The following is a 27,007-nucleotide window of genomic DNA, read 5'->3' on the forward strand; positions in this document are numbered from 1 at the left end:
AGGGCTGAGGGCCATGGGGCGGCAGGGCTGGGGGGCAGGGGCTTTGGGTGAGGGGCAAGGGGCACAAGCAGGGCATCCTGCCATGTACCCCTTGCCCTCATTTTGTTTTTCTGCCATGCCAGCACTCCAGCACCTTCCAAGGTATAGGTATTGTTTTTTGGTACTCCAGCCAAAAAACGTTGCCTACTCCTGTCCTATAGCCATACTAGCGACCAAGTGCTTCATTGCACTAAGGACATAATGGTTCTAGCAATCTAGACAGCATTGACCCTCAGGATCATGTTTAAGTCCAATCAATACCAAATTTAAAAATCTCTTGCAGTGAGAGCTGTGGCATTATGGACCTGTGATCTCAGGAATTACCATAATAGCAACTAATTTGGTTACTAGACACATTAACTTAGTAGTATTCCATTGCAAATAAACTTGATAATGGCTGGCTGTGGGGGGAAAAAAACATTGCTTTTTTCCTGGTCTTAAAGTTCAAAGAGAAACTACAAGTTCTCTCTCTTACGACTCCTTTATTCAGCAGTACCAATCTCTTCTCCCATGCACCTAGTTCTTTTACTGATTCCCAGTCTTGTACATGTGTTTAAGATAAAATCTAACTTATAGGTGGGGAACAGACAAAGAGGTTAAAATGGCTGGTCTAAAGCAGGGGTATTCAACCCCTGGCCCATGGGCCAGCTCCAACCTGTAGTGTCATGATCCAGCTTATGGGGCTCCCCACAGGCTTCTAAATTTGGCAGCAGGGAAGCAGTGTCACCACTCCCTTGCTGCCAAATTTCTAGACTCATGGAGAACCTCAGGCCCTGTGTGCTTGGATCAGATGCCTGAAACCAGTGTGCAGGTCTGGGTGGGGGTAGCACTGGGCCCCAGATCCTAATCCAGATGGGAGGGGGTGATACTGGGCCTCCAGGGCCCAGTTCTGGGAATAGTGGGTGGTATCAGGGTCTTGGAGCCCAATCTCAGTGAATAGGCACAGGAGGGGTGCAATGCTGGGGCCTCGAGTCTTGATCCAGCCTGCAGACCTGCCCTATACCACTTATCTGGCTTGTGGGGCTAAAAGGTTGAGCATCAGTGTTCTAGGGTAAAACTATGTTTGTGGCACAGCTGAGCATTGAATCCAAGTCATCCTGAGCCCTACCAGTGTATGGAGGCGCCTGAGTGTCTGGGGTAAACCGGAAGTAGCGACTTGCAGTTCGTGATTGTGAATGTGAACTCGTAGCTGTCAGCCACAGTTGCTCCCTCCCTTAAGTCAGCCCCCACCGCAGTTGCCTCTGTCACCCTCTCCCTCGCTATGCCATTGCTTGAACCCAGTTGAGTGCTGTAGCAACTAACCTTTGTCTGTAAATGGTATGAGAAATTCCTTTTGCTGGAGCAGAACTAGATAAGGACACTAGAGTGAAAGCTGCTGCTAAGATTCTTCTGGATGATTTACTTGGGTATGAAATTTGCCAAATCAGTCTATAACTAAGTGGGTAAAGTGGTGTAGCTGCAATGTAGTTGTATTCTGATCTCCAGTAGGTCAAAGAGCAATCCATTCTCACTCTTATGTGGCATCTACCACAAGTCCATAAACTCCTATATGGTCCTGTGATTAAAGGACTGTTGCATGCTGATTAATGCATTTTGTTCCTCCGCAGAAATATCCCTTGGCAAAAATATTCTCCCTGGATTCTAAATTAGATAGTTTAATATTGCTGATTATAAACTAGGGAGAACTTTCTTCATTAATCACTTCTTAGCTTTCTTTTTTTAAGTAGCATCTTGCATCATCCCATATATCTCAAATGGGAGGGTAAGACTAGATCCAAAATGAGAAATGTTATTACCGAATTACCTTTGAGATGAACCTAGTCTTCCTGTCTATGGCAACCAGGAAGTTTTGTGCTGCTTTTACTACAGCCTTTTACAGGTCCACCTAAACAATTATTTTTAAAAAGAAAGTAAAAAAAAAAAAAAATCTATTAAGTAAGTCTACCAATAAAAATTTAGTGTTTCCTTGCAACTTCAGGGAGGGAGACACTACACATGCACATTTACGCAGACACGCACATTTACTGGGCCTTTTCTATGGAATTAGAGGGATTCACGGGTCCTGTATTTCTGTGTAAGCCCTATTCTTTTACAAATTGGTAAATTCACCCACACAGTGGGAAATTGGGAGTAGAACCAGAGCATAATACTTTACTCTGTGTTGGACACTGTGAGAAAGTGGAGGACAAACCAGAACTGATACCTCAAACAATAAAATGGAAAGATAAATGACAAAATGATACAAATTTGCCACTTTCATTTTAGAAAAATTATTTGAGGGCGAGATGCTTATTGGTATGATACCAAATTTTTGTAAGTGCACATAAATATCCTAAAACTTTGGGTAGTATAATGTATGTGTATAGTTGTAGAGGATGGGATTTTTTTCTTTTTGGTTTTTTGTGGTTTTTTGTTGGGTTTTTTTTTTTTAATTGAGCTTAATTGTATTTTTTAATTCATGTAGGTTCTTGCTAGAATTGCTAATGCTACAAGGCCAACAATTCATTTGTGTGAGATTGTAAATGAAACGCAGCTGGAAAGACTGTTACTGCTTTTGGTTGGGACTGATTTCAACAGAGGCGATATCTCTTGGGGAGGAGCATGGGCTCAGTATTCTCTGACGTGTATGCTACAGGATATTCTAGCAGGTGACTTGCATTTTTTCCAGTATATATTAAACTGGAATCCTTTTCTTAAGTATTGGTTTCTTTTAATACAAAAACAGTTCAATATATATGCTAATGTGATTACGCTTAATAGTAGAATTTGCAAAGAAACAACCATGTTAGTATTAACATTAAATTTTTTTATTGTTTAACTTAAAATATTTTGGCCTTAATTTACCAGCACAAGTAGTGATTTTGTACATCTCAAACATTCAACAGGACAGTAGTTTTCAGACAATACTAAAAGTTGATCTGCAAATCAGGCCCCAAGGTAACATGAATAAGCAGTGGGATATTTTGATCATATAGTCAGATTTTAATTAATATGGGCAAAATACAAGTTGATCTGGTAAAGAAGCTGTCTGCTTGATTTCAATAGGAGAGCTATTGGCACCAATAGCAGCAGAAGCAATGGAAGAAGGAGCCATGGGAGAAGATGCAGGAGCTTCAGCTGGAGATTCTGATGATTCTCTTCAGCAGTCAGCAGTACAGTTAGTGGAAACAATAGATGAGCCTTTGACACCTGACATAACAGGTAAACACTGATATGAAAATAATTTAGAAGCCGTTAATTTATATTTGGTCTGTTAACATTTCTAAATTATTGATTTCTGTCATCTAGAATTACTATGAATAAGTCTGAATTCATAAAAGCTTTCCATTATGTAACGCACAGTAACTCCGTACTTTAGATAATTGTATGCTAACGTTTTTCAGCTCATTCCTTTCAAGTCTGGGTATATATGTTGTCCTGCAGGTTGCATTTAACAAGAGAAAGTCTTAAAACTTTTAGGGAGCATCCAGATGTGCATGGATGTTTGGTTCCCTGGGGACAACTAGCAGCTACATGTTTCCAGGGAATGCCTGTGCCACACCTGCTTTGGCACACAGCAGGTTACCCCAGATTGGGTAGAGGAGGCTGGGGACAGCACTGTGTTGGACCCACCAGCCTTACCTGGAGTCCTGGGGGCCTTCTGGGGCTGCAGTCGTGGTGATTCTGCCGCGTGGAGCCTGACCGGCCGCACACATCCAGGCTCTGCTTTTCAGCAGTGCATGCTGGATGTGCCCTTAAGTGTTTAAGCTTCCCGTATGTAAATTTGCTCAGTAGATATTGTTTTGTAATTATCACCCAGATAACTAGTGTTTAAAATAATTTTTTAAAAATCATTATATTCAATGCAGCTGCAGTGAGCTTATTGATACTGACAGCTCTCACAGTGTTTTGAACTAAGATGACATGAAAAGTAAGCCTGAAAATTTGCATTTTTATGCAATACAGCTTCAGAACTTTGGTAGTGTCACAGTAAAAGGAATATCTAGAAACATGGTGTACTAAATGTGTTTGCACCCTTAGCACTGTCTGTAATTGCACTTAAGATCTGTTAATTTTGTAGGCATGTTGTGTTTTGAAGAATCATGTTTCCATTTGTTTAACACTTAATAACTACATCAGTTAGCTTTAATGAGCCAAAAAACAAAACAGCAGTCCTGCTGGTTTCTAGGGGCTGTTCCCTTTAGCATTTCTGCATACAAACTAAGATTGAACAGTGTTGGGGTAGAACATAATTTAATTGTGGTAAAATGTTTTACTTTTCTTTGGCTCTTACTAGGAGCACAGCAACTTTCAAAGTCAGCAGTTTAACTCACAAAGAAACACGAAGACCAGTTGTTTATTACTCACTGTACTTAAGCATAGCACTGCACAAAACCTATAATAGCCTTTCAAAGACGGATCCAAGATCTTGTAAAGGAGGGTGCAGAAGCAGCGACTGGCACTACAAGGGTGGCTGCACCATGTCCTGTTCTCAGCTTCCCCCACCTCACTAGAGTGGGCAGACCATGCTGCAGAAGCAGTAGCTGGGACTTTGTTTTACATCCTCAAATCAAATAAAAAATCTCTCCCTACCCTTGGTACTCTCCCTTTTCCCTCCATGCCCAGCAGCATGTTCACCCTCAGCTCCTTCCCCCCTTCACTGTAGTTATCCCCAGCTGACCTGGGGGCAAAGGGAGCTCCAAAGCTGCACCTATCGTTCTCCAGCTAGCAAAGCTTGACTTTCCAACCACTTCAGTTCAATTTTTGTAAAGGGTTAATTTTTATTTGGAGAGAATTTTTTGTTTTTGTAAATTGCCTTTAACCTAAACCCATGTAAAAATAAGGGTTGTGGCTGAACAATTAGGTTTCTCCATTGGCATCTCATAAAAACAAATGTTTTTCATTCTGTACTTGCATATATTAAAATTGTTTCATGTTAGCATTCTTTTACTTGCTGCCTTGCTCCAAATCTTTCTTAAAATTCAGTAATTGTCTTGTAACTTAAAAGAAAATTTTGAACGAAATAGTTAAAAATATTATTCCATGAGTTGTTGTTTATGATTTTCAGTTTAAAAAAAATAAATAAACTGGTACAGGCGTTTTGGTAACCATAATAGGACAATTAATTTACTGCTAAGACATGGGCAGCATCGGTAATTATTTTTCAGATTATTTAAAAGTAGTAAATATTTGTAAACTTTAAAGAATCAAATTGTGTTCTCACTCGGCCATGATTTGCCATTAGAAAATATATGAGCAGCCTGAAAATTGCATGGTAAGTGCAATTTAGCCAAATTTTACATTATGTATGTCACAATATTAAAGCTATTTTAATCATCCGAAGGTGCTCCGCCTCTGTCGTCTTTGGAGAAAGATAAAGAAATTGACCTTGATATGCTGCAAGACCTGATGGAAAATGACATAGATCCTTTAGATATGGATTTGGAGAAAGATTATGCAACCAAAGTCTTCAAGGTATGGCACACGTGAGTTTTTGAAATAACACATACTTGCAAAATAATACAGCCCTTCTTCTTTCTAGTAATATTTAACATCATTAGACCTGCACTAGTTGAATACTAAAACATGTAATTTGTTCATATCACAAACATTCATATTTAAGATTAAGTTATTCACATATATAATTTAAGACAATAAAATACTTAATGACTATCTATATTAAATAAACGGTAAAGACGATGGAAGCGCATTTTTAAAAATTTAACTAGACCGCAGCATTAAAGTTTCGTTTGCTTCCCTTGATTTATCTGTAGCCTTATTCACACATAAGCAGGAAATTTAGGAGATGTATTTACAGTAGTTAAGAGCACTTTTTTAGCAGTAGCTATAAGTCCGGACCTGCCGACACAATATCTTTACATCAGTTAGTGTTGGTCTTTTTGTCTACTGAATAGGGAAAAATGTTAAAATATTTTGATACCTTATTTCAGCATTTGACAATGAGGGGAAGCTAACCGTGATTAAACTGGATGAATTGAAGCAATTTTTAGATGATGTATAAACGTAATGTATTTAATTATTACAATTATAATGAAGTTTGTTTATTTTTTTTAATATTGTTGGTAATTCCTCCATAGCATTTGTAATATTTTTCCTCTCAGGCCACACTACTGGATTAGTAGCCTGTTATCTTACCCAGTGTTCCCAGTACTCAGTTTAAGCTCTCATTCTGTTTGAATTCTACACCTTCATCACTTTTCTTTCCAATCACTTAGGTGCTGTTACAACTTCTCCACCTCCCCACACAAACAAACCACTCTTTACTTGACTGATGTTGTATGTGGCCTATTTCCCTTCATTCTCCTAATGTTGCCAGCCCTTTTCACCCATATGTCCACTTTTCACAGGCATATTTATACTTTCCGATGGCCTTGTGTATAGGATGCCCTTCCAAAACTGGTCCATAAAACTGCTATCCTGTTGTTCAGATTCATCCTCAAGACCCATTTCTGTTATGCTGTTTACAATCAATTTTCAACTGGTGATAGATTCTCACCATTTAAGTTCTGTATACACACAACTCACATTAATGCATGCTTTTATTACTGTTTCCCTCATCCTCATTCCTCTTGCTTCTTATTGTTTAATAAATTATTGGGGCAGAGATTGTCTAAACTGGTACTAACAGTGAAACGCCTCCCCACACACAAACATGCAACTTCAGTTGAGACTTCAGGGTACTACTTTACTACAAATACATTAATGACAACTTTCCCTTATATATTTAAGAAATCATATATTAGAATATCTTGTGTAATACTGTGTATCTGATTTTGAAGTAATAGTATAGTGTCTGGGTCTGTGTGGATCAAATGAATTTCACTGCTTAAAGGTAAAACTTGATGCCAAGGTTTTTTAAAGATGAATGTCTGAAGTTACGTTTCAGAATCTTTATATAGGCACCTAAACAAGTGCCCTGGCACTCTCTTCTCCCCTCAAGTGCTATGTATCCAGCAGTTCTTATTGGCTTTACCATTTTTTTTTAAATCTTTGCCTGAGTCTTTTGCAACTTTCTAGTTTGTGTTGGAGAGCCCTACTATTTGTTTCTTGTATGCTGGTTTAACTTAAAGTGTAAACTACTTGAGAGAACTTTGATACTTTCTATTTGTACAGTCTGAAAATTATTAATTTTATTCTCTCATTTGGTAAAGCCTATAAGCAGCACATGGTATGACTACTGGGGTGCTGACTATGGCACCTACAACTACAACCCTTATATTGGAGGTGTTGGAATACCTGTTGCAAAACCACCAGTAACCACAGAGAAGAATGGGTCACAGACCGTAAGCGTATCAATCTCTCAAGGTAAGCAGTAGGTTTTTTTTGAAGTTCTGTTGTGTTACTTCCCTCCCTTGGAGTAGTTTGTTGAAGTAGTAGTGAATGACAACAGGAATGGATTTGAGCAAAAACTATTTTCTTTGGGGTGCAGTTGTAAGTATGCAGCATACATCAGTGATTCTCGACCAGTGTACTGTGGTACTTTGAGATCTTTCCAAGCGTGCCATGGGGTACCACACAATGTTAACATTGCTAGGTGTGCAAATATGATTGACAAGATAAAACCAGAGTTGTCAAATAAGAATTCACAGTGTTGAAAAACATTCTGACTTGCTGTGGTCTTTGAGTTCTTTGCAACAGAAGAATTGCTTTCCTATTTTTCTGTAGTTAAAAATAGAATGAAAACTAAGCTGATATTTTCCCAGGGGTACCTCGTGTACCAAGGGGTGCTTCAGGTTCAAAAGATTGAGAACCACTGGCACAAATAAATCCCCACCAATTATAATCAGAAACGAGATGTTGTCAGTTTTGTTGTTGAAAAGGTAACTTGTATTCCTATAACAACAGATGGAGCAATATTTTTGTGTGAACTTGTAATCTAAGTGTTTGATAGAATTCAAATGTTGCCTTTTGTGGTGTTTTCCATAGCTTTAGATGCCCGTCTAGAAGTTGGACTTGAACAGCAAGCAGAGCTGATGTTGAAAATGATGTCTACTCTAGAAGCAGATTCCATTTTGCAAGCATTAACAAATACATCTCCTACATGTAACTATATATTGCTAAAGCTTTTTTATTTACTGGGTGGCCATGCTACTTTGTATTTCTATGTATGCTTCATATTAAAGTAAGAGACACTTTTTTTTTTCCCCTTTTAAGTAACTCAGTCTCCCAGTGGAACAGACGATTCATTGCTAAGGGGATTACATGCTGCTAACCAGAACAATCAGCTGATTGTACAGTTGTCCTCCATACCGATGTTGAGTGCGTGCTTCAACAAACTTTTTTCCATGCTACAAGTCCATCATGTGCAGGTACAGAATGGTGAACTTTCAGAAGCTAGATAATACAGTACTTATTTTTTTTTAATTAAATAAAATATATATTTGCCTATATTTTTACTGCTAAAAGAAGACTTTTAAAAGAAAATGCCCAGTATCTCACAGTGCTCTGCACTTCCTCCCTCTGAGAGGGAAGGAGGAACAGCATTGGTTCTCTGATAGCCTGCTCAGAGAGCCCTGCGGGGGGATCCTGTTTTAAAATTACCCCTCCCTCACCATCCCCATTCCCAGATCAGCCAATTGGTGGGAGCAGGGGGACACAGTCCTTCAAAGGACACTCTCCCTGAATGCATCCCCAGCATGGGAGAATGGCCATGCCTTCCTTTGCACTTCCCCTGCTGACCTAGAGTAGTGTGGAGGGAGGCAGGGGCATTCTCTCATAGCATCAAGCAAGCCTCCCTCAGCCTTACTACTGCAGCCACCACTTTCACTGCTTCAGGTCAGCCCAAAGGGGTGCACAGAGCAGGAGATCTTCTACCATGAAGAGAACTGGGAAGGTTTATGCCGTGGGAGAATGCCCCCCCACTTCCCCTTCCGTTGTGGCAGTCAACTGATTGGTGTGATTGGATACATTCTCCTGGGGCTGCCTGTGGCAGCTGCTGTTTTTAAAGCTGTCAGTTGACAGCTTTACCCATTTTACCCCCAGCTTTATCTCCAGGCAAGGGAGAGGACAGGCTGTCAGAGAATAGGCTACGGGCTGGAATCGCCTATGGTGGAGCCCTCTAGATCCCCCTGGCTGGGGAAATGCCTGTGAAGTTTCCTGGTTGGGATTTTAGAGAAATTCATAGCACTCCAAAATGAATTCCTGTTTGTGGCCATAGTTGTGGTGTCTAAATAAATTTTGTGTGGCTCCCCTATCCTTTTACACATTTCATCCAAAATACTTTTCACTGATATAGCTTTGCAATCATTTTATAAATGGCTGTATTCATAGAGACGTTCTACAAAGCTTACATACAGCAGTCTCTGCTGTAGACATTTTAAAAGATTAAGGAGCTTTTAGGCTACATGCTTAACTCTTTTTTTGTGAGAGAGACTTGAGACGAAACTAAGTCTTAATGATAAGAAGTGCTGTTGCCAGAGTACAGCAAAAGTATTTTTGTACTGTGCTGACTGAATTTTTAATTTGATGTACACACTGAGTGTCAGAAGTTTCAAAGTGGTTTGAAGGCAGGATTGTTTGAGCATGCTTGCCACTGAAGCAACAACAGTTGAAAATGTAAATAAGATAAATGATGCTCTTTAAAACTAAAATAATCATTTTCTCACGCTTCAACACATTTTTGAAGTACATGTCAATTTTAATTGATATGGTATTTATCTTTTTCAGCTCGAATCCCTTCTACAGTTATGGCTCACATTAAGCCTGAATTCTAGTTCCTCTGGGAGTAAAGATAACGGCGCTGATATTTTCCTATACAATGCTAACCAGATACCTGTAATTTCTTTGAATCAAGGTAAAGCATTCTAGACTGGGAGTCAGTGGGAGCGTAAGCATGCAGACAGCTCCTTGTGGGATTTGTAAAAGTGTTTGGTATTGATTTAACTTTACTCGTACTGAAACTGATGGTAAAAACAGTCTCTATCAGAGAATCCTTATTTCTTTTTTAACCATTAGTGTTTTGGATTTTAGATCGGTTGAAATCATTCTGCCAGTGGTGAAAGAATTCTCAAGATAAATCCTCAGAATTAGCGTGCTTATGTGCTAAGGTTTTGTCTCCCCTTGTGTTTTGTGAAGGGCTGCCTTAGTCTCACCTGCCAGTCAGAGGCAGATAATGAATGGCTATGGGCAGATCAACTACTTATCGAGCAGTTAAATAAGAACAGTATTATTGAGAGCTAAGCTACTATGGTTTACTACTTATCTACCCACCAGATAAGAACGTGTATTCTGGGTGTTACTACAGAACACCTGGCATGCTGGAAATTTACCCTCCCTCTTTTATGTTGGGGTAAGTAGTAGGGCTATGCGAAGCTTCGGTCGCCGATTTGATTTGTAGGAGATTCAGCCCGATTCGACATCTGAATCGAATCGGGAGACCCATTAAAAGGTCCAAATCTAATTCAAAGCCCCCAAATCAATTTGGGGGAGATTCGGATTCTCTTCTCCCCTCCCCCCCCGGTGCTTGGCACCTGCAGGTGCAGCACAGCTCAGCAGGGCGCTGTGCACTGTCTGGGAGGATCTTTTTGGGGGCAAAAATCTTCAGCTTTCAGACAGGAAGGCTCTTTGATTTGTTTCAGGCTTAGAGTGTTAGTAAGGCTACAGAATTTTCTGTGACCAGAGAATAGTCCCACACTTAACTGTTCCACAGTCTGGTAGATTTTGATGCCTCAGCTCTGTAGCATCCTGCTACAAAGGCATGCCTTGCCTTGAAGTGCATGCCAATTTTACCTTTTTACCTATACCACCTTTCTCTTCCCCCTTCTGCCCCCTCCCCCCCAAATAAACCCCACAATATTCTGCTGTTATGGTTTAAGGTGTTTCAGACTACAACAGTGAAAATACATTTCTCTGAACTGTTAGTTGTAGAATTCTGTAAGGTATTCCCTGCATTTAAAAAAAGTAGATACGTTTTTCATGAGTCACCTGTATTTATGAGAGATTTTATGTTGGTATCATGAAACATTCTGCTTATGTTAATTTATGTAAAGGTATATTAGTGAAAGTTTATTACTCAGTTCACTGGAGCAACAGCAAAAGAAATATGATCAACTTAAAGTACTGCGCTTTTTTTTATAACTCATTATAACTTTGAGTGTCAGTACTTTGAAAAAACAAATGTGTTCTTCTTTTCAGCATCTGTAACTAGTTTTCTGTCAGTCCTGGCATGGTATCCTAATACCTTACTCCGGACATGGTGCCTTGTGCTTCATAGCTTAACTCTCATGACGAACATGCAGCTTAACTGTAAGTTTTGTTTGGGTTTTTTTTCCATTGTTGCCTTTATGCTGCCTGAGAACTGCATTACAAAGGGGAGGGGGATGAACTTTTCTTTAAGAAACAAGTGTAAGAGATCTTTCAGGAGATAATTACTTAAAATTAATACTATGAATGATGGCATTTGTAGGACAAAAGCATGACTTGGTGTTGTGATCTGATAAGTGGATATCTGAAAACTGCTTCACCTTACCCAGCTCTTTGAAGTTTTACTATCTCACTCTATTTAGCACTCTTGGCTTCATTTTTATTATTGTTAAAACATCACAGCTAACAGCTGAGTGAGAGAGAGAAACAGATTCTGTTTCTTCTGATTATTAAAATGGCGCACTAAGTTTCATCATTTGCACCCTTCAGTCCCTCTTGACAGTGCTTGGTGTTGTAGATGACAAATTTATTATAACTGATAAGAAAGGAAGATGTAGTTTGACTCACCTATGCCAGAGGTTCTCAACCACTGGGCTGTGGTGGGTTGGCTGCAGGGTTGTGGCATGACCCCCCACTCCCCTCCTACTTCAGTATTTTTTTATGCTTTCTTATGAGGATGCAGTCCGAAAGGGATTGTATTACCAAACTGCATCTACCAAAGTGAATGCCAAGGGAATTTCATTCAAATTTAATTTAAATATAATAAGTTTTCACTAAGCTTTATTTTGGAACAAGAGTGAACCAAAATGAGGCATTCTGATTTTGCTCATAATCCTTAGAACAATTTATCTTCAAATTTACTGAATCTTTTGTCCCCACTGATGAGTCTTCAAAAGTGTTTTTGTCACTTCTGACAAGTGTGCAATGGCCAAAAATTCTGTGCTTCATGAGTGTGACTAATCCTAGAAAAAAACTGCTGAGAAACATAAATAATTGAGGAAAACAACTTCCCTGACTCCAGAAAATTAAAGTGGGTTTTCTTATATCCTCAGAATATTCTCTGGGTAAATTCAGTAAGTAAGGGAGCAGGATGAAATGTTTCTTTAAGTGTTTGGGATTTGTATTTGTAGAACTCCAGTTATTGATAAGTTGCTTTTAGTAGCTTGTTCTTTTGAGTAACTGTATATAACGAGTAATGCATAATATGTACAAATTGGAAATTTCTTCATTTAATTATTTAGTCTTCATCTATTTTTTTTTTTTAACTACAAATGTTGGGATTTTTTTTTGTTATTTTTTTTTTAAGCTGGTCCTAGCAGTGCCATGGGAGCTCAGGAAAGTACTGCCCAACTGTTGGTGTCAGATCCCAACCTCCTTCATGTTCTAGTGAAATTTCTTTCAGGGACAAGTCCTCATGGAACCAATCAACACAGTCCACAGGTAATATTGCCAATTACAATTAAAGTGGTAGCGCCATTTTAGGGTTTTGTATACTTAATATAGTAATTAATTCTGTGCTTGGCTTGTGCCTTCTTTATTTGTTTAATATTAAACACAGGGCTGTCCAACAGGTAGCTCATAAGCCACATGTAGCCTGCAAGGATTAATCTGCAGCACCTTGGCTCCCCCTGACTGTTGCTTCCCTTGTGGGGCTCAGCACAGTCTATAGTGCCAGGGGGACCTGTGACACAGTGCAGGAGTAGGGGAACCTGCCGCCCAGTGGGAACGGGGCTGCCCACCCACGTATATGCTGCAGTTGGGGATGGAAAGCAAAGGACATCTGCCCACACGCATAATGCGCCAGTGGTAGGGAAGCCTCCCACATGGTGCCCAGTGAGAAGGGGCCATGGCCCCCACAGTATGCAGCCCCTCCTGATGCTTGTCCCCTGGCCACTAAAAAGTTGGACAACCCGATATTAAGTGTGATGGTGAGTCACATAGATAAATACTCACAATTTTAATGTTTATAGATAGGTGACTTATTGACAGTTTAGCCTAGTGATCCTCAGCCTTTTGGCCCCGTTGGCCAGATGAGTGGAGCAAAGCCAGTGTGCAGGCTGGATCCAGCCCTGGGGCCTGGTGCTGCTCCCTCCTGCCCCTGTGTCCCAGGATTAGTATCAGAGGCCTTGGCACCACCCCTGCATGCTGGAATTAGTCCACCGGGGCCTGGCATTGGTCCTTCCTACCCCTCCCTCTAGGATTGGGTCCTAGGGGATGGCATCATCCCCCTCCTGTCCCTACACACCAGGATTGGGCCCCAGGGGTCGAGTGCTGCCCCTGCCTGGCTCTGCACAGGGATCTGGCACCTGATTCAGCCCACAGGACCTGGGGGTCCCCAAGGGTCTGGAAATTTGGTTGTGGGGGACCTGTGCTACTGCTCTCCCACTGCCAAATTTCTGGAGCTGTAGAGAGGTCCATGGGCCCAGGTGCAACCCATTGTTTGTCTTATCTTTTTTCAGCCAATACATTTATTTCTGACTATATTTTTAATGATAAAATTATTATAAACAGGCTTTCCAGATTATTACATAATGCATTATAACATCCTGGAAAGCAAACTGTAAAGTTTTTTTTATAATGGGTTAACATTCTTAGAGAGCATTTTGTAGTAAATATTAATTAAATTCCAGTTTTGTTTTAGTATACAGACTTCTTAAATCCCTCTTTTTTTCAGGTTGGGCCAACAGCTACACAAGCCATGCAAGAATTTCTCACTCGATTGCAAGTGCACCTTTCTTCAACTTGTCCCCAGATGTTCAGTGAATTTTTATTAAAATTAATACATATACTTTCAACAGAGAGGTAATCTTTGAGTTGTTTCTTTTGTCTTTAATACCTCAAATAGTTTGCTGCGTTAAGTCTACAGATAAATGGTCCTGTAACTAGTATATGACCATTTTCTCTTGATCTAGTTTCAGTATGTACAGTAATTGAATCATAGTTGAAAAGAATTTGTGGAACCACACCTATCGTTCTATCTAACCATATTTGTCTCAGTTTAGTGTTCTTAGTAGCTCTTTATAGTACCCTTAGTAAAAAGTACAATCCATGGAGTGCATGTCTGTAGAGCATGTGTATCAGTGCCCTTGGAAGTAGCTGCCCTTACCTGAGGGAGTGCAGGTAGCTATGCTGTATTCAGTACTAGATGGTTGGACTGCATGGCCACCATAGAAGTTGAGTTGTGGGACTTGTTCATTGTTGAAGCAAGATAAAAAATTATGTTCATTTGAGAGATCTATCAAGAAGCTTTCTAAATATGGGTTGGGAAAGGTGGCTGAGACAGGATCTATGGAACATGATTTTATATCAGCACCTTCATTTAACTTCTTGCTGCTTGTGCTTCTAAAACAAAATCAAACGCACACATTTTGATGCCCTTAAAGGTACCAAAGTTCTGTGCAAAATAATGGAAATTTGAGTTAAATGTGAGTTAAATATAGCATTTAAAAATATTTTTAAATGATTTAAGTATAGATTAATGCTTACCATTTAAATCTTCTCGAGTAAGCATTGATAAAATAGATGCTATATATTTAAAATATACAATTTAATATTACTGTAATTATTTCTGATAGTTTGTTAATCCAGTTTCATCAGCAAATACTAATTTAAATAAGCAGCTAACTTATTTTATAGAACATGGTCATGTATGTTGCCCACAGAAAGAAATTCATAAACATTCTGTTCAAACTATAGCCTGATGATCAAAACAAGAATTGACTTGTTTTTTGTCATCTTATTGTTTAAATTCTATTGCTAACTTTTTATTGTATTTTGTGGTATTTCTCTCTCCCTTCGTTCTGTGAAAACAGATTAAGGAACATAGATAGCATTATGGCTCCATCTTTTGGGATGCAGTGAATTAAGACATTTCTTTCAATATATTAGCCTTTTCACAGTTTTCTTTGTTTTAATACATCCCCTCCCTGGGATGTATTAAATATTTGCCTCTGTTTTCCTGCTGTTTCCTTCTTCCACTGTGCTTTGTACAAACAAAAGAGAATAGAAGTGATGAGCAGAAATGAAAGTTGAAAAGCAAGCACAGATGCAATTAAATGTAAGAGTTTTACATTAAATGGAAGAGAGAGGGTGGAAAGCAAAACTCTAAGCTTTGTGACTCGACACTTCTTCCACTGATGGTCAAGGGGATGTCCCCAGCTGCACCTTGTCATTCATTCCAAGAGTACTCAGCATCTCAAAAGAAGTCGCAGGATGACCAGTTTCACCCCTACTTCAAATAGGTTGTTACTCTACTCATACCTGGCTGGTTTCTGGACCCATTCGTAGTTTGCATCTCTTTCAGAGATTATCCAGTTCTTTTGTAATTTTTTGTTTCCACAAGGCCCAAAAGCTCTTGGACCTGATGTCTCTCAGCTGGTCCTGGTTCTAGCAAGTCTCATTTTGGTAGGTATTTATTTCAGGCAGGTTTCCTTTCTCCTCCCCCCCCCCCCCCTTCAGCCTGATTTTCTACCAGCTCCTGAAGAAATTCTTGCCTCTGATACTCCTTCAGACATATGCAGTTCCACCCACAGTATGAACAGAATTATCACCTCTTGAATTTTATACCAGCTGGCCTATTTTTCACCCCACCTCCAAACTGACATCAGGCTCTCATCTTTCTAGAGACCTTTATGCTCAATTTCATCCCATCTCTTAGGCAGACCCTGAAGTGTCTCCCATATTTTGATGGTGTCTAGACTTAAGGCTTCTCTCCTTGCCCTTGACAAAGTATTTGCCTCCTGGGAGGTATTTTTTTGTTTTTTCCCCACACCATGCCCCTAGCAAAGATTTACTTGGCTACCCATGAGCAACTGGAAGCATCTTTGATGCCATCAATTTTCTTTCATGCTGTCTCTCAAGACTGGGGTCATGTGTTTTCACCTTATGGCCTTAGCGCCCTCACTAACCTTGAAGTGCAGGGACTAGAATTCTTTGTTTCAGTCTCTGGATGAGTTTGGTTTCTTTTATAGATGTTTTTGGTACCTTTTCCATTCATTTTCCCTGCTCTAAGCTAGGGAACTTGAGGCTCTCTTCAGTAGACACTTTGTTTTTTTTCTCTCAGGTTTTTTTATGGAGCAAGATACTTTCCTATTCTTCAGTAGAAATTTTCCTTGCAAGTTTCTTCCTTTCATGGCAAAGACATCTCTACAGCTCTGTTCTGCCTGCCACAATACTCCCATATTAGTTGGGTTTCCCTTATTTCAGCTGTGTCAAAGTAGCATCTCAAGGCCTCAGCTCTCGGTGAGTTACAGAGGCTGCTAACTTAATGCTGCTTTAGCTTCTGAAGAAGTGTCAGGTTTTGCCTGTTTGCATGGTCTCTACCAGACAAGTAGCACTTCCTCCTATGAAACTGCTGCATGCTCTTAGCCTTTGCTGCTTGCTTTTGTTGAGTCTTACTGGTACTCTGAATCCTCAGCATCCATTAAGTCGTGCTACAACTTGTCAATAGGGTGTCATCCTGAGGATCTGATTCTTCACAGTTTTTACTGAATAGAAGAAAAGGGGATAACTTCTTCAAGAAAAATTATACACAAACCACATGGGTATTCAGAATCTCCCAGCTCTAAACTCTAGTTGTTCTGGGGTTGTTTCCATAAGTAAGAATCTAGGGTACATACTTACTTATGATGGATCTTCTCTAGCAAGTATTATATAATACTGTTATCATCACTGCTGGTATATATTAAGGCTCCCACAGAGACTCTGGTATAGAGATGCAGATGAAGAGTCTGAGGCCTTGCAAAGTGGTTTAATATCAATATTTGCTTGGTGAAAGAGCCATTAAGAAATATTGCCTGGGATTTTATTCCTGGTATTTTTCTCATGCTCAAGAACTTGGAAGGGCTCAAGCACTTCCTTGATCAGCCAAACCAATGGGGGTTCCAGATGAAAATAAGTTCTGTCCCCCTGTCCATTCTTTAAATGGTGCATCTCTGTCAAGGAATGTTAAAGCTGAGTATCTTTTCACCTCAACAGTGATTTCTGCAAGTTTACCCTCAGGAGCATGTCTCAATTTCATATCCTGCTTCATGGTTTGTCCTGTCCCCCAGGATGTCTGGCAAATCCTTTTGCTGTTGATTGCCTAGTAAGTAATGGACACAATCTCTTTCTGATCCAGGCTACACACTTGTTCACATAACCTCTACTTCCTGGCAGTAATAGTCAGGTGCAGGGTGTTCTGCTTCAGCATGGATTTCTAATAAGTTGAGGCCAGTCCCACCCAGTGTTCCCTCTAAGCTGTGTGGTGTGCACGGCCGTGCAGGCACACACATGCTGTGCTGCCAGGCGCGGATGCAAATATCGCACAGCTTAGAGGGAATGCTGGGACTACCACCTACTTTTTCCCAAGATATACCCATGATTGGGTGGAACTTTGATTACCCTTTGCAGAAGGTTTTTATTTCCCAGGACATGCTTTGTTCCTTGCTAAGTATATTATCCCTAGTCAGGGCTTTCACAACTTCCCCAGTCAGGAAAATTCTAAGACTTTTGCAACATGTAGGAGTTTATTGGATTAAATTAGATATGACTGAATCTTTGTATGTGCAGTCTTCTCTTGCTGCTAGCACTTTCTCATCTCTCTGAAGACACTTCTGTTCCTTTGGTGTTTGTAGCACTCTGGTTTTGGTGGTAGGTTTTCCTGTCCCTTCCTCCTACGTTCACTTGTTCTTTCTTGTTCACGGAGTCCATTTCTTGGGTCAAGTTCTGTTGGTGCATCTTGGGAGTTTTTCAGGCTGGAATTTTATTTTCCATGGGAAAAAAAAAAGGCTTATTGTTTTGCTCTGCTGGCCTACAGGAACTGAGGAGGACTTTTTTCTTGCATCTTTGTTCACTCTACCAAGTAGAACATCAGTATTTTGTGTTAACCACTCAAGACAGTGAGAACTCTTGGCATGCCTTCGGTTTGAAAGTGTTGCTGCAGACAAATTGAGTAAAAATTTACCTTTTTCCCTGAGGCCTGTAACAGCACACTCACAGAAACTCAGTATTTTCCTTTTGTTTCCCAGAAAGTAGTTAGTTTCTTGACCTTTGTTTTACTTCACTTTGAATTGGAGTGCAGATCCAGGATCTTTCTTTTCTTTACTTTTGTCTATTGCCTAAGGTTCTGAAAACGTTCATGCAAGGCAAAGTGCATTTTTTGCTGGATTCTTAGTGAACCTGCCTTTGTTTTTCCCAGATTTGATGAGTCCAGCACTGAGCCTTTTCTGCATATTTTCTTAGGTGCTGTAACTACTCTTTAAGGTTGTTGTTCTACAAGTATCTTTATCTTCTGCTTGCTAAACTCGTTTCTTAAAGAAGACTCTCTTTGAGGAGTTACCGTCAGGCCAGCAGGGGAATGTGTCATTCCTCTGGTCTGGAAAACAGTTATTGCCTGAGTTAGCCCCAGGGTTAGGATTGTCCTGTTGTCAGTCTGAAGATGTGTTGGATTTCCTTTCTCCTGTTGGACTTCAAGTAGCGCTAAAAAAGATGCAGTTCTTTGGTGATCTCTTTGTGGAATTTGACCTTCATCCCCATTTAACCCTCAAAGTAGGCTGCTCTTCCTCACTGTATTCACCTTGGGCTGACAAGCAACATTGATGAAATCTCATCTCACTAGCTTATCTTCAAAGTTTGTTTTGGTTTGCATTGGAATTTATTCCTAAATTTAATGTTGAATTCACCTGGAGAAATCTACTATCTGTTTCTACTACACCAGAGAAAAGAAGCTGCATTGGTTGTATGTTGAGTATATTTGTAAACTTTATATTCCACATTTTCAGTTACTTAGTAAAAGCAATAGTAATGTGTTGTGAAAGCTATCACAAGCATAAGACTTGCACTGCAGCTGTTGCTAGATGATGCTCCTTTCTCACATTATGGTTAAGCTGGTAAAACTTGCCTAATGTAAGCAAATGCCATTTGGCTCAAGGTCTTCACTACTCACTTATGTGGTATTTGTTTCTAGAGTGTGTAATATCATCATCTCCTAGCCCAGTGTTTCTCAACCTGTGGGTCCCCAAAAGTGGGTTGCAAGAGTGTATGAAAGGGCCATGAACAAACTTTAAAAATGGATTCTACTTTAAAGAAGAAAAACGTGGGAAACCATGGCTTTTCCCTTGCAGGCTGGCAGAGCTCCAGCTTGCAAGGAGCTGCTTGGGGGGCCTCCCCATGCCACACAAACATCCACACACTGCGGGGCTGAGGGCAGGGGGGCAGTGGGTTGGCAGTGTGGGGTGCTGGGTTGGGACTGGTCATTGATGTTTACAGATGGGCCCTGGTACAAAAAAAGGTTGAGAACCACTGTCCTAGACCTCTTTGCCTCGTTTGGCTACCAGGTTCTGCTAGCTCTACATAATAGCCTGAATTCACATCTTGAGCTTGTAACTTCAGCTCTCTCTCCTTTATTCCACTGATGAAGGATTGGAAAAGATGGATTTAAAGAAGAAAAAAGGCAGATTTGTTTGTTGGAAATTCTGTTTGTCTCTTACGACTCACTTCTCTTGTTATGTCTTTGCTTTTAGCCAGAGCTCTGGTAGATTCTCTAGCTGGAAAGTGGTAGGTCTTGAACAGGGCTTTTATACAAGGACCTTCACAAGGAGCAATGGTCTCAAGTTGTAGCAAGGGAAGGAAGTTTAGGTTAGATATTAGAAAAAACTCTCTCACCAGGAGTATAGTAAAACACCCAAACAGGCTACCTAGAGAGGTTGTGGAATCTCTATCCTTGGATGGTTTTAAGACCCGAGTAGACAGACTCTTGGCTAGGATGATATAGTTGGGGGTGGTCCTGCTTTGAGCAGGTAGTTGGACTAGAATTAGATGACCTCCTGATGTTCTGTCCAACACTAATTTTCTATGATTCTGTCATAATTAGAGGTCAGCTTTTTCAGTTCCATGTTTCCTAATGTTCCAGTAGGTGGCACCATAAAACTATCTATTCTTCAGTATTAGTATGGGAATAGAGAAGACTGCAGCAAAAGATAATTACTAGCAAAAAAATGACCTTTGAATATTAATAATTTGAAATGTATCCCTTTTGTAGGCCAACTTAGTTATATATTTACAAACACAAATTGAATCCATCAGTGTAATCAGTCCCTTTCGAATTAACTTCAGATATTGCAACATATGAGTCTGTAAGCCAGAACTGTAAGCAGAAGATTGTACTCAGAGTTGAAGCAAAGCAACTTTTTGAAAAGTGAAATAATTCTCCTGACTTCCTTTTTCAGTATGTCTTCAGTATTTCACATGGGGCAGATGCTATCCCAATACTGTTTTATTAATTTTATCCAGTGACCATTAAATGCAACGTGCAGCAGGCTGTCTTCAGTAGGCAAGATGGAAGGTGCTGTGGGCAGCACCTGCCTCATGGCCTGCTGTTTAGAGCACTTTGCTGGGAAGTAGGAGACGTGGTTAAGGGGGGCTTAGAACCTAAGTCTCCTGTTCCCCGGGCAAATACTGTAAGCACTAGGCTTTTGGACTAACAGGTGATGGAGCCCCTATCTCTTCCTTCTCCTCCTCCATTTTACTATCACCAAGAAAGCATGCAGAATAACGGTATTGCACTACAGGTAAAAAGAACACCAAGCTGTGCATAAAAGCTGCATAATAGTAATTTGTTTCAATATACATGCTGTGAAGGATGTTAAAAAATTGCCTTGAGTGCATACATGGACAGTTATTGTCCCCAGGTTTACCTTGTCATAATGTGCTTGTGTATCCATGCATTTTCTGTCAGGAAATGAGTGAAAATAACCCAAGTAGTGGTTAAAAAATATTGAAGGGCTTTTTCCCATTAAGATACTTTCTGCAAGCTTACAACATTTTCTGGAAGTGGTGATTAAACAAAACTCCACACCAAAAGTATATTGTCAAGTTAAGTGTTCTTTTGGCCATGTAGTTCGCAGACTTCCCCTGATTATATCAGCATAATGCTAGAAGAGGGAGACTCCAAAAGTAGCATGAAATGATGAATGTGATATTAAATACGAATGAATCTTTGTAACTTAAGGGAAATAAAATGACATACATGTTCTTACTATGTACGCTTTTTCACAGTTGCTAAATTTTCAGGTAATAAAGTTTTAGTACTTTAAGCAAGCCCTTTGAAGAGAGCCACTGTTTAAAAACATAAATGAGCTTGCCACTTGTCTGTTTAAATGTTTTCTGTTTTTATTTTCTTTAGGGGTGCTTTTCAAACAGGCCAAGGACCTCTAGACGCACAAGTAAAGCTCTTGGAATTTACCCTGGAACAGAATTTTGAAGTAGTGTCAGTTAGCACTATTTCGGCAGTCATTGAGTCTATCACCTTTCTGGTGCACCATTACATTACATGCTCAGACAAAGTGATGTCTCGCAGTGGCTCTGACAGCTCAGTGGGTGCTCGAGCATGTTTTGGAGGGCTCTTTGCCAATATTATCCGTCCAGGTGATGCCAAAGCAGTTTGTGGAGAGATGACAAGGGATCAACTTATGTTTGATTTGTTAAAGCTGGTTAACATTTTAGTGCAACTGCCACTTTCAAGTAACCGTGAATATAGTGCTCGCGTTCCAGTGGCTAGCAGTACTACAGACAGCGTTTCTGATGAAGAGAAGGTTTCGGGAGGCAAGGATGGCAATGGAAACGCTTCTAATACTCAAGGATCAACTGCATATGTAGCAGACTTGGTATTAGCCAACCAACAAATAATGAGCCAGATTTTGTCTGCTTTGGGGCAGTGTAACAGCAGTGCAATGGCCATGATAATTGGTATGTATTTTGCCAGTAGGTAATAGACCTTTAAAAAAGGGATGGAGTTATTGTGTTGTATATTTAGAGGGTAGAAGCTTTGTTGTTAGTTTTCTCATGAGAGGGGAGAAATGTAGGTACCATAGCAATGAGAAAGAAGTTAACCGATACAAGCCTTACTTGGTTCTCTCACTGTCTAAAAGAGTAGTGTCCCAAATGAATTCCCCTGACCAAAAACCAGAGAAGAACTTTCCAACTGAAAATGAGATTTCTTTCCAGGTCTTTAACCCAACTTCTATTCCTTGGTTTCGGTCACTTCCTTTCTCTCCCCTGCTGCCATCCATGTCCCCCTTTCTCCCTGCCCCCTGCCATGGATAACTACTTAACATGGTGGTGTATATGCTATTGTTGCTGAAAACATTTTCTAGAAAAGCGATGGAAGTGGACTGTTGATATCCTGTGGTCCAGTGGCAAAATTTAAGCAAGCAATCCATGTATCTACTGTGTCTGTAAGGAAGTCTTCCTAATTCAGCACCATGATAGTCTTTGAGAAATCCAGCTTTGAGATAGATAGGTGATTAAAGTGTTTCCCATCTTGTGTGACACTTTGTTTTTCATTATTTTGATTTATCTCTAGTTAATTCAGGCTCTTGATACCATTAATATAAATTATAAAAATGCTGTGTTGTTTTGATTTATAAAGCAAGCCAATTTATTCAGGTGCAGTTTTAAGGAAAACAACTTTTTCAGCAAATAAGTTAATAACTTCAGCTAAAGTTAATAAACTGCATAGCTATAGCCTGGTTGTAAGGGGGTCTAATTATATGTCAACCTGTACATAAATAGTGCAAGGGGGGGGGTTACTACCATAAGAGAGATGGTTAAACTGCTGTAGCTTCAACAGTTAGGGTACAGAAATATAAGCCTCTAGGGCACTTCAAAAGACAGTTTAAATGTGCTATCCTCTCGTCCCCCCTCCCCCAACACACACTCCCCTCTTCTTTAGTACATCCTCCATTCTTTTACAGAAAAAAAAATCTACTCTCCATAGATTTGTCTACCTGACCTCAAACTCTTATACCAGTACCAGAAACTCTTTCAAGCCCACATATTTTACCTTGTACTTTATCAGATTCTAATACTTCCCAGAGTCATCACCCCTCATAAAAGGCATCTCATCCCTGAGGAATAGCTCTCCCACACACTCACATAAAAGGAGAAAAATAACCCAATTCATTTGAGTTGCTTACTATTGAAGCTGAAATACGCATATGATCAAATAGAAGGCAGTTTTCTATACACACCCTAAACTGTACTCAGCCAAACTTCCTAACCCCAGGAAAGTCTGTCTTAACTTTTCTCCTTAGCCGTGTTCCAGCCTCTGATTCCAGAAATCATAAAAGCCTTTTTTCCCTCTCTACTTTATTATAGAGCAAAGACAAGTCCCAGAACCAGCTTTTGTCAAGGACAACTGGTTTGAAATTTACCTAGCAGTAACTTATCTTCTATAAAATGCCACTCCGGATCAAAGAGATACTACTCTGCTGCAAATTTATAGCAAAATAAATTTATGGATCCTTTTTAGCAGCATAAACTTGTTTACATTATCTTTTGGAAAGAATCCTAGACATTTGTTAACTGTTTTTAGCTAGCAGGAGCAGGCTGTGACCTTTGTACTTCCTATTTCATTCCCTTGTTTTGATTATCCTTACTTGTAATGTCTCGTCTAAAATTAGATTAGGCTGTTTGATATAAGAATCATGCTTTCCTATTTGTAATGTAAGCATCTGACACTTGCGTAGGAACTCCAGTAATAATTTACACCCCCTGCTAACTTTAATGTTCATTATTTGCCAGTAATACATATTTTACAAGGACCTTAAGAATGTTAAATGATTGGAGATTTAAATAGGGTTAATGAATTGTATTCCTCTGATACTGGTTTATAGAACTTCATCATCTTTGGCTTTGAACTGTGTGTGTTGATCTTTTCCAGGTGCAAGTGGTTTACATCTCACAAAGCATGAAAATTTTCATGGTGGCTTAGATGCAATATCAGTTGGAGATGGATTGTTTACAATATTAACCACACTTAGTAAAAAGGCCACAACAGTACAGGTGATGCTTCAGCCGATTCTTACCTACATGGCCTGTGGGTACATGGGGAGACAGGTAAATTCTCTTATGTCTACTTTGTAATTTTAAGAGTAATTTTTTTAGGCTAATATTTTAGACCAGCCAGGCTCAACCTTTTTGTCCCTTGGGGCGGATGGGCAGTGCCAGGTCCATTCATGGGTTGGATCTGGCCAGTGGGATGCATTTGGAACATGGGGTCAGCATGGTGGGGGCCTGACCTGGCTATAGAGGGGGTGCGTAGGCCAGTGCTGATTTGGCTGCCCTTGGAGACAGGGAGCAGCCCAGCCCTGATCTGGATGTGTAGGGGGTAGGGTTGATTGGGAGGGGAGGGATATAGAGCAGCCCTGATGTGGGCGGGGGGAGGGCAGAGGTAGGAAGCAGCCTGGTCCTGGTCCTGATATTGGGTGGGGATGGGGGATGGACAAGGGGCAGCCCCAATATAGATGTGCATGGTGGGGCAGAGAGCAGCCTGGCCATGATCTGGATGAGCAGGGAGCAGCCCTACCTAGTCCAGGTGTGTATGCGGGGCCGGGGGGAGGTGTTGTCTGGCCCCAATCTGGGCATCCTGGGTTGAGTGGGGTCAGGGGTGGGAGCAGCCTGGCCAGTTCTGGACAGGCTGACGGTAGGCCTGGCCCTGATCCTGCTGTGCAGCACTAAGCCTGTGGAGCTGGGTCCAGCCCAGTGGGGATTCCATTACGTCCCTGCCACCAAATTTCCCAACCCATGGGGAACCTGTGAGCTGGAAGGCATAGTTCCAGAGGCCAGATTTGGCCCGCCAGCCAGAGACTGAGCATCTCTGCTTTCAGCCATTTGAAATATGGAAATATTTAATCATTTTATGCCCATGGAAAATAAATCAGTTTGTTTATATAGTTGTTACAAATATACATACCATGTTAACAATATTTAGTCTCAGTAAAATTATCTCCAACTGACTTCACTGCTTTAAGTAGCAAATAAGAGACAGAATTACTTTTGCTGGTAACTGCTTGTAGCACTGATAAAACTGTTTCAGACCTTGCTTTCTCCTTCTTGACTTCCTCTATAGCCCTTAATGCAGTGGAGGAGTTGCATGACCTTAGATGCTTCTAACCATTGAGGAAATCTGCACGTGTTTTTCTAGTTCAGCATTGTCATGGACACTGTGGGGCTGTCTGTGTTTTGTCTGTAGCAATCCTGAGACCACTTCTGAGAAATGAGGCTTTCCCACTCTGTTTATACCACATGCCAGAAAATACCACATGGTCAGTTTCTGGAGAGTGCCCAGGGATGTTCTCAGGATTGGAGTCTCAGGCATTCTCCAGAGAATGGGGCTGGGCTTGTTTATTTGTTGTTGTTTTTTCTCAGCATGTGGAACAAGTGGGCAGGGTTTGTTTCTTGGCAGTAATCTCTGGATCACTGTGGATACCCTGTGAAAGCTACCCATTTCAATTCTTCACAGTTTCTTGACTCATAATATGAGTTATCAGAAGCCTGTCCTTTTTCCTAGTTGGGGATCAGCATAGGGCTTCTTTGATTGTCAGATGTTAGTTTAGTAGGATTGGAATTTGTTTTCAAATCATTGGATGCTTGCCAATCCAACAGTTGCTGGGGTCAGTGAAACCCAAATTTTTATTCCATTTCTATAATTTTTTGCCTCATTATAAGCTGTCCTCAGCCTTTGTTGGGAACAGCAGCATATGAGAAATGTAAAGTGCTCCACCTCAGGATGAGCAGCCCCCAACACACCTACAGGGTTGGTGGCACCAAACTGACTAGCACCACGAATAAAAGGGACCTGGGGGTAATAATAGACCACAGTACGAATATGAGCCATCAGTGCGATACTGTAGCCAGTAGGGTAAATAATACTCTGACATGCATCAATCGATGCATCTCCAGCAAAGCCAAGGAGGTGATTCTTCCGCTCTACTCAGTATTGGTGAGATTGCAGCTGGAGCACTGCCTCCAGTTCTGGGCACCACACTTTTAACAAAGATGTGGACAAGCTTGAGAGAGTCCAAAGAAGAGCCACCCGTATGATCGGAGTCGTACACAGCAAGCCATATGAGGAAAGGCAGAGAGATCTGGGACTCTTCAATCTGAAGAAAAGAAGACTGGGAGGGGACCTGGTAGCAGCTTACTACTGCACTAGGGGAGTACATCAAGGGCTCAGTGTGCAACTGTTCACCAGGGCACCCGAGGGGAAAACCAGGAGTAAAGGCCAAATTCCTGGAAGATCGATTCAGGCTCAACATTAGGAAAAACTTCTTCACAGTCAGGGTGTCCAGACTGTGGAATAAGCTCTCTCCAGAGGTGGTAACCCCAGTTATCTTTCCTGCTTGGTGTGGGGGGCCCTACCCAATGATCTTCTGAGGTCCCTTCTGGCCTTACAGTCTATTAATCTGTGAATCTGTTAATATAAATCTTATAAATAGTGGATGGAGTCATGCAAACACTGACACCAGAAAGTTTTGAGGTACATCCATATATAATTTTTCTGCCTAAGCAGCAGGAACTGCAGTCTACAGTAACTGGGTTCTTGTGATGTACTTGAGGGTATCATTAATAGTTCTCCACAATAGTGTTTATGCAACACGCACCAATTTGACAGTTTGCCTGTGTGAGCTTCCCATTTACCAAAGTCAAGGCTGAGTCCTATCTAGCTGCTTCAGGAGCACCACAATAGTACAGCATTTCCTAATTGCTGATCCTGAGCCCTCTGATTCTTCCTGTCCCTAGTGTGATCCTGTCATTGCCATCTTCCTGGCCTTACTTACAGTATTTCACTGTGAGTGAAGCATGTCTGTGTGCAACCAGATGCAAGAGGTGTCCTTTGCAATTAGGTTCCTCTTAGTGAGACAGAACCTTCAGTGTTTCATCCTTCTCCCATCTTCCCTATCTAATGAACTTTCATTTAACTTTGAGGGACCCACCTACTATCCTTCAGAGAAGGGCCACTTAATGTGTCCATATATTCTTGATTTTCTCCCCCCCCCCCCCCCCC

General features: G+C 40.7%; 1 protein-coding gene across 1 annotated transcript in view; it reads left to right on the forward strand.

The window, feature by feature from the left end:
• BIRC6 (baculoviral IAP repeat containing 6) overlaps positions 1–27,007 on the forward strand; it is a gene marked incomplete at its 5' end in the record, with an annotated part of 326,913 nt that overhangs the window by 138,923 nt on the left and 160,983 nt on the right. The window contains 12 exons of the mRNA XM_025197634.1: positions 2,504–2,687; positions 3,085–3,240; positions 5,363–5,493; positions 7,191–7,344; positions 7,966–8,082; positions 8,194–8,348; positions 9,706–9,832; positions 11,173–11,283; positions 12,488–12,621; positions 13,856–13,983; positions 21,344–21,906; positions 23,882–24,057. Of these exons, the coding sequence (XP_025053419.1) occupies positions 2,504–2,687; positions 3,085–3,240; positions 5,363–5,493; positions 7,191–7,344; positions 7,966–8,082; positions 8,194–8,348; positions 9,706–9,832; positions 11,173–11,283; positions 12,488–12,621; positions 13,856–13,983; positions 21,344–21,906; positions 23,882–24,057 (2,136 nt within the window). The remainder of the gene's footprint in view (positions 1–2,503; positions 2,688–3,084; positions 3,241–5,362; positions 5,494–7,190; positions 7,345–7,965; positions 8,083–8,193; positions 8,349–9,705; positions 9,833–11,172; positions 11,284–12,487; positions 12,622–13,855; positions 13,984–21,343; positions 21,907–23,881; positions 24,058–27,007) is intronic.

Source organism: Alligator sinensis, unplaced genomic scaffold, assembly GCF_000455745.1.
Source record: "Alligator sinensis unplaced genomic scaffold, ASM45574v1 scaffold489_1, whole genome shotgun sequence".
NCBI classification, from domain to species: domain Eukaryota; kingdom Metazoa; phylum Chordata; order Crocodylia; family Alligatoridae; genus Alligator; species Alligator sinensis.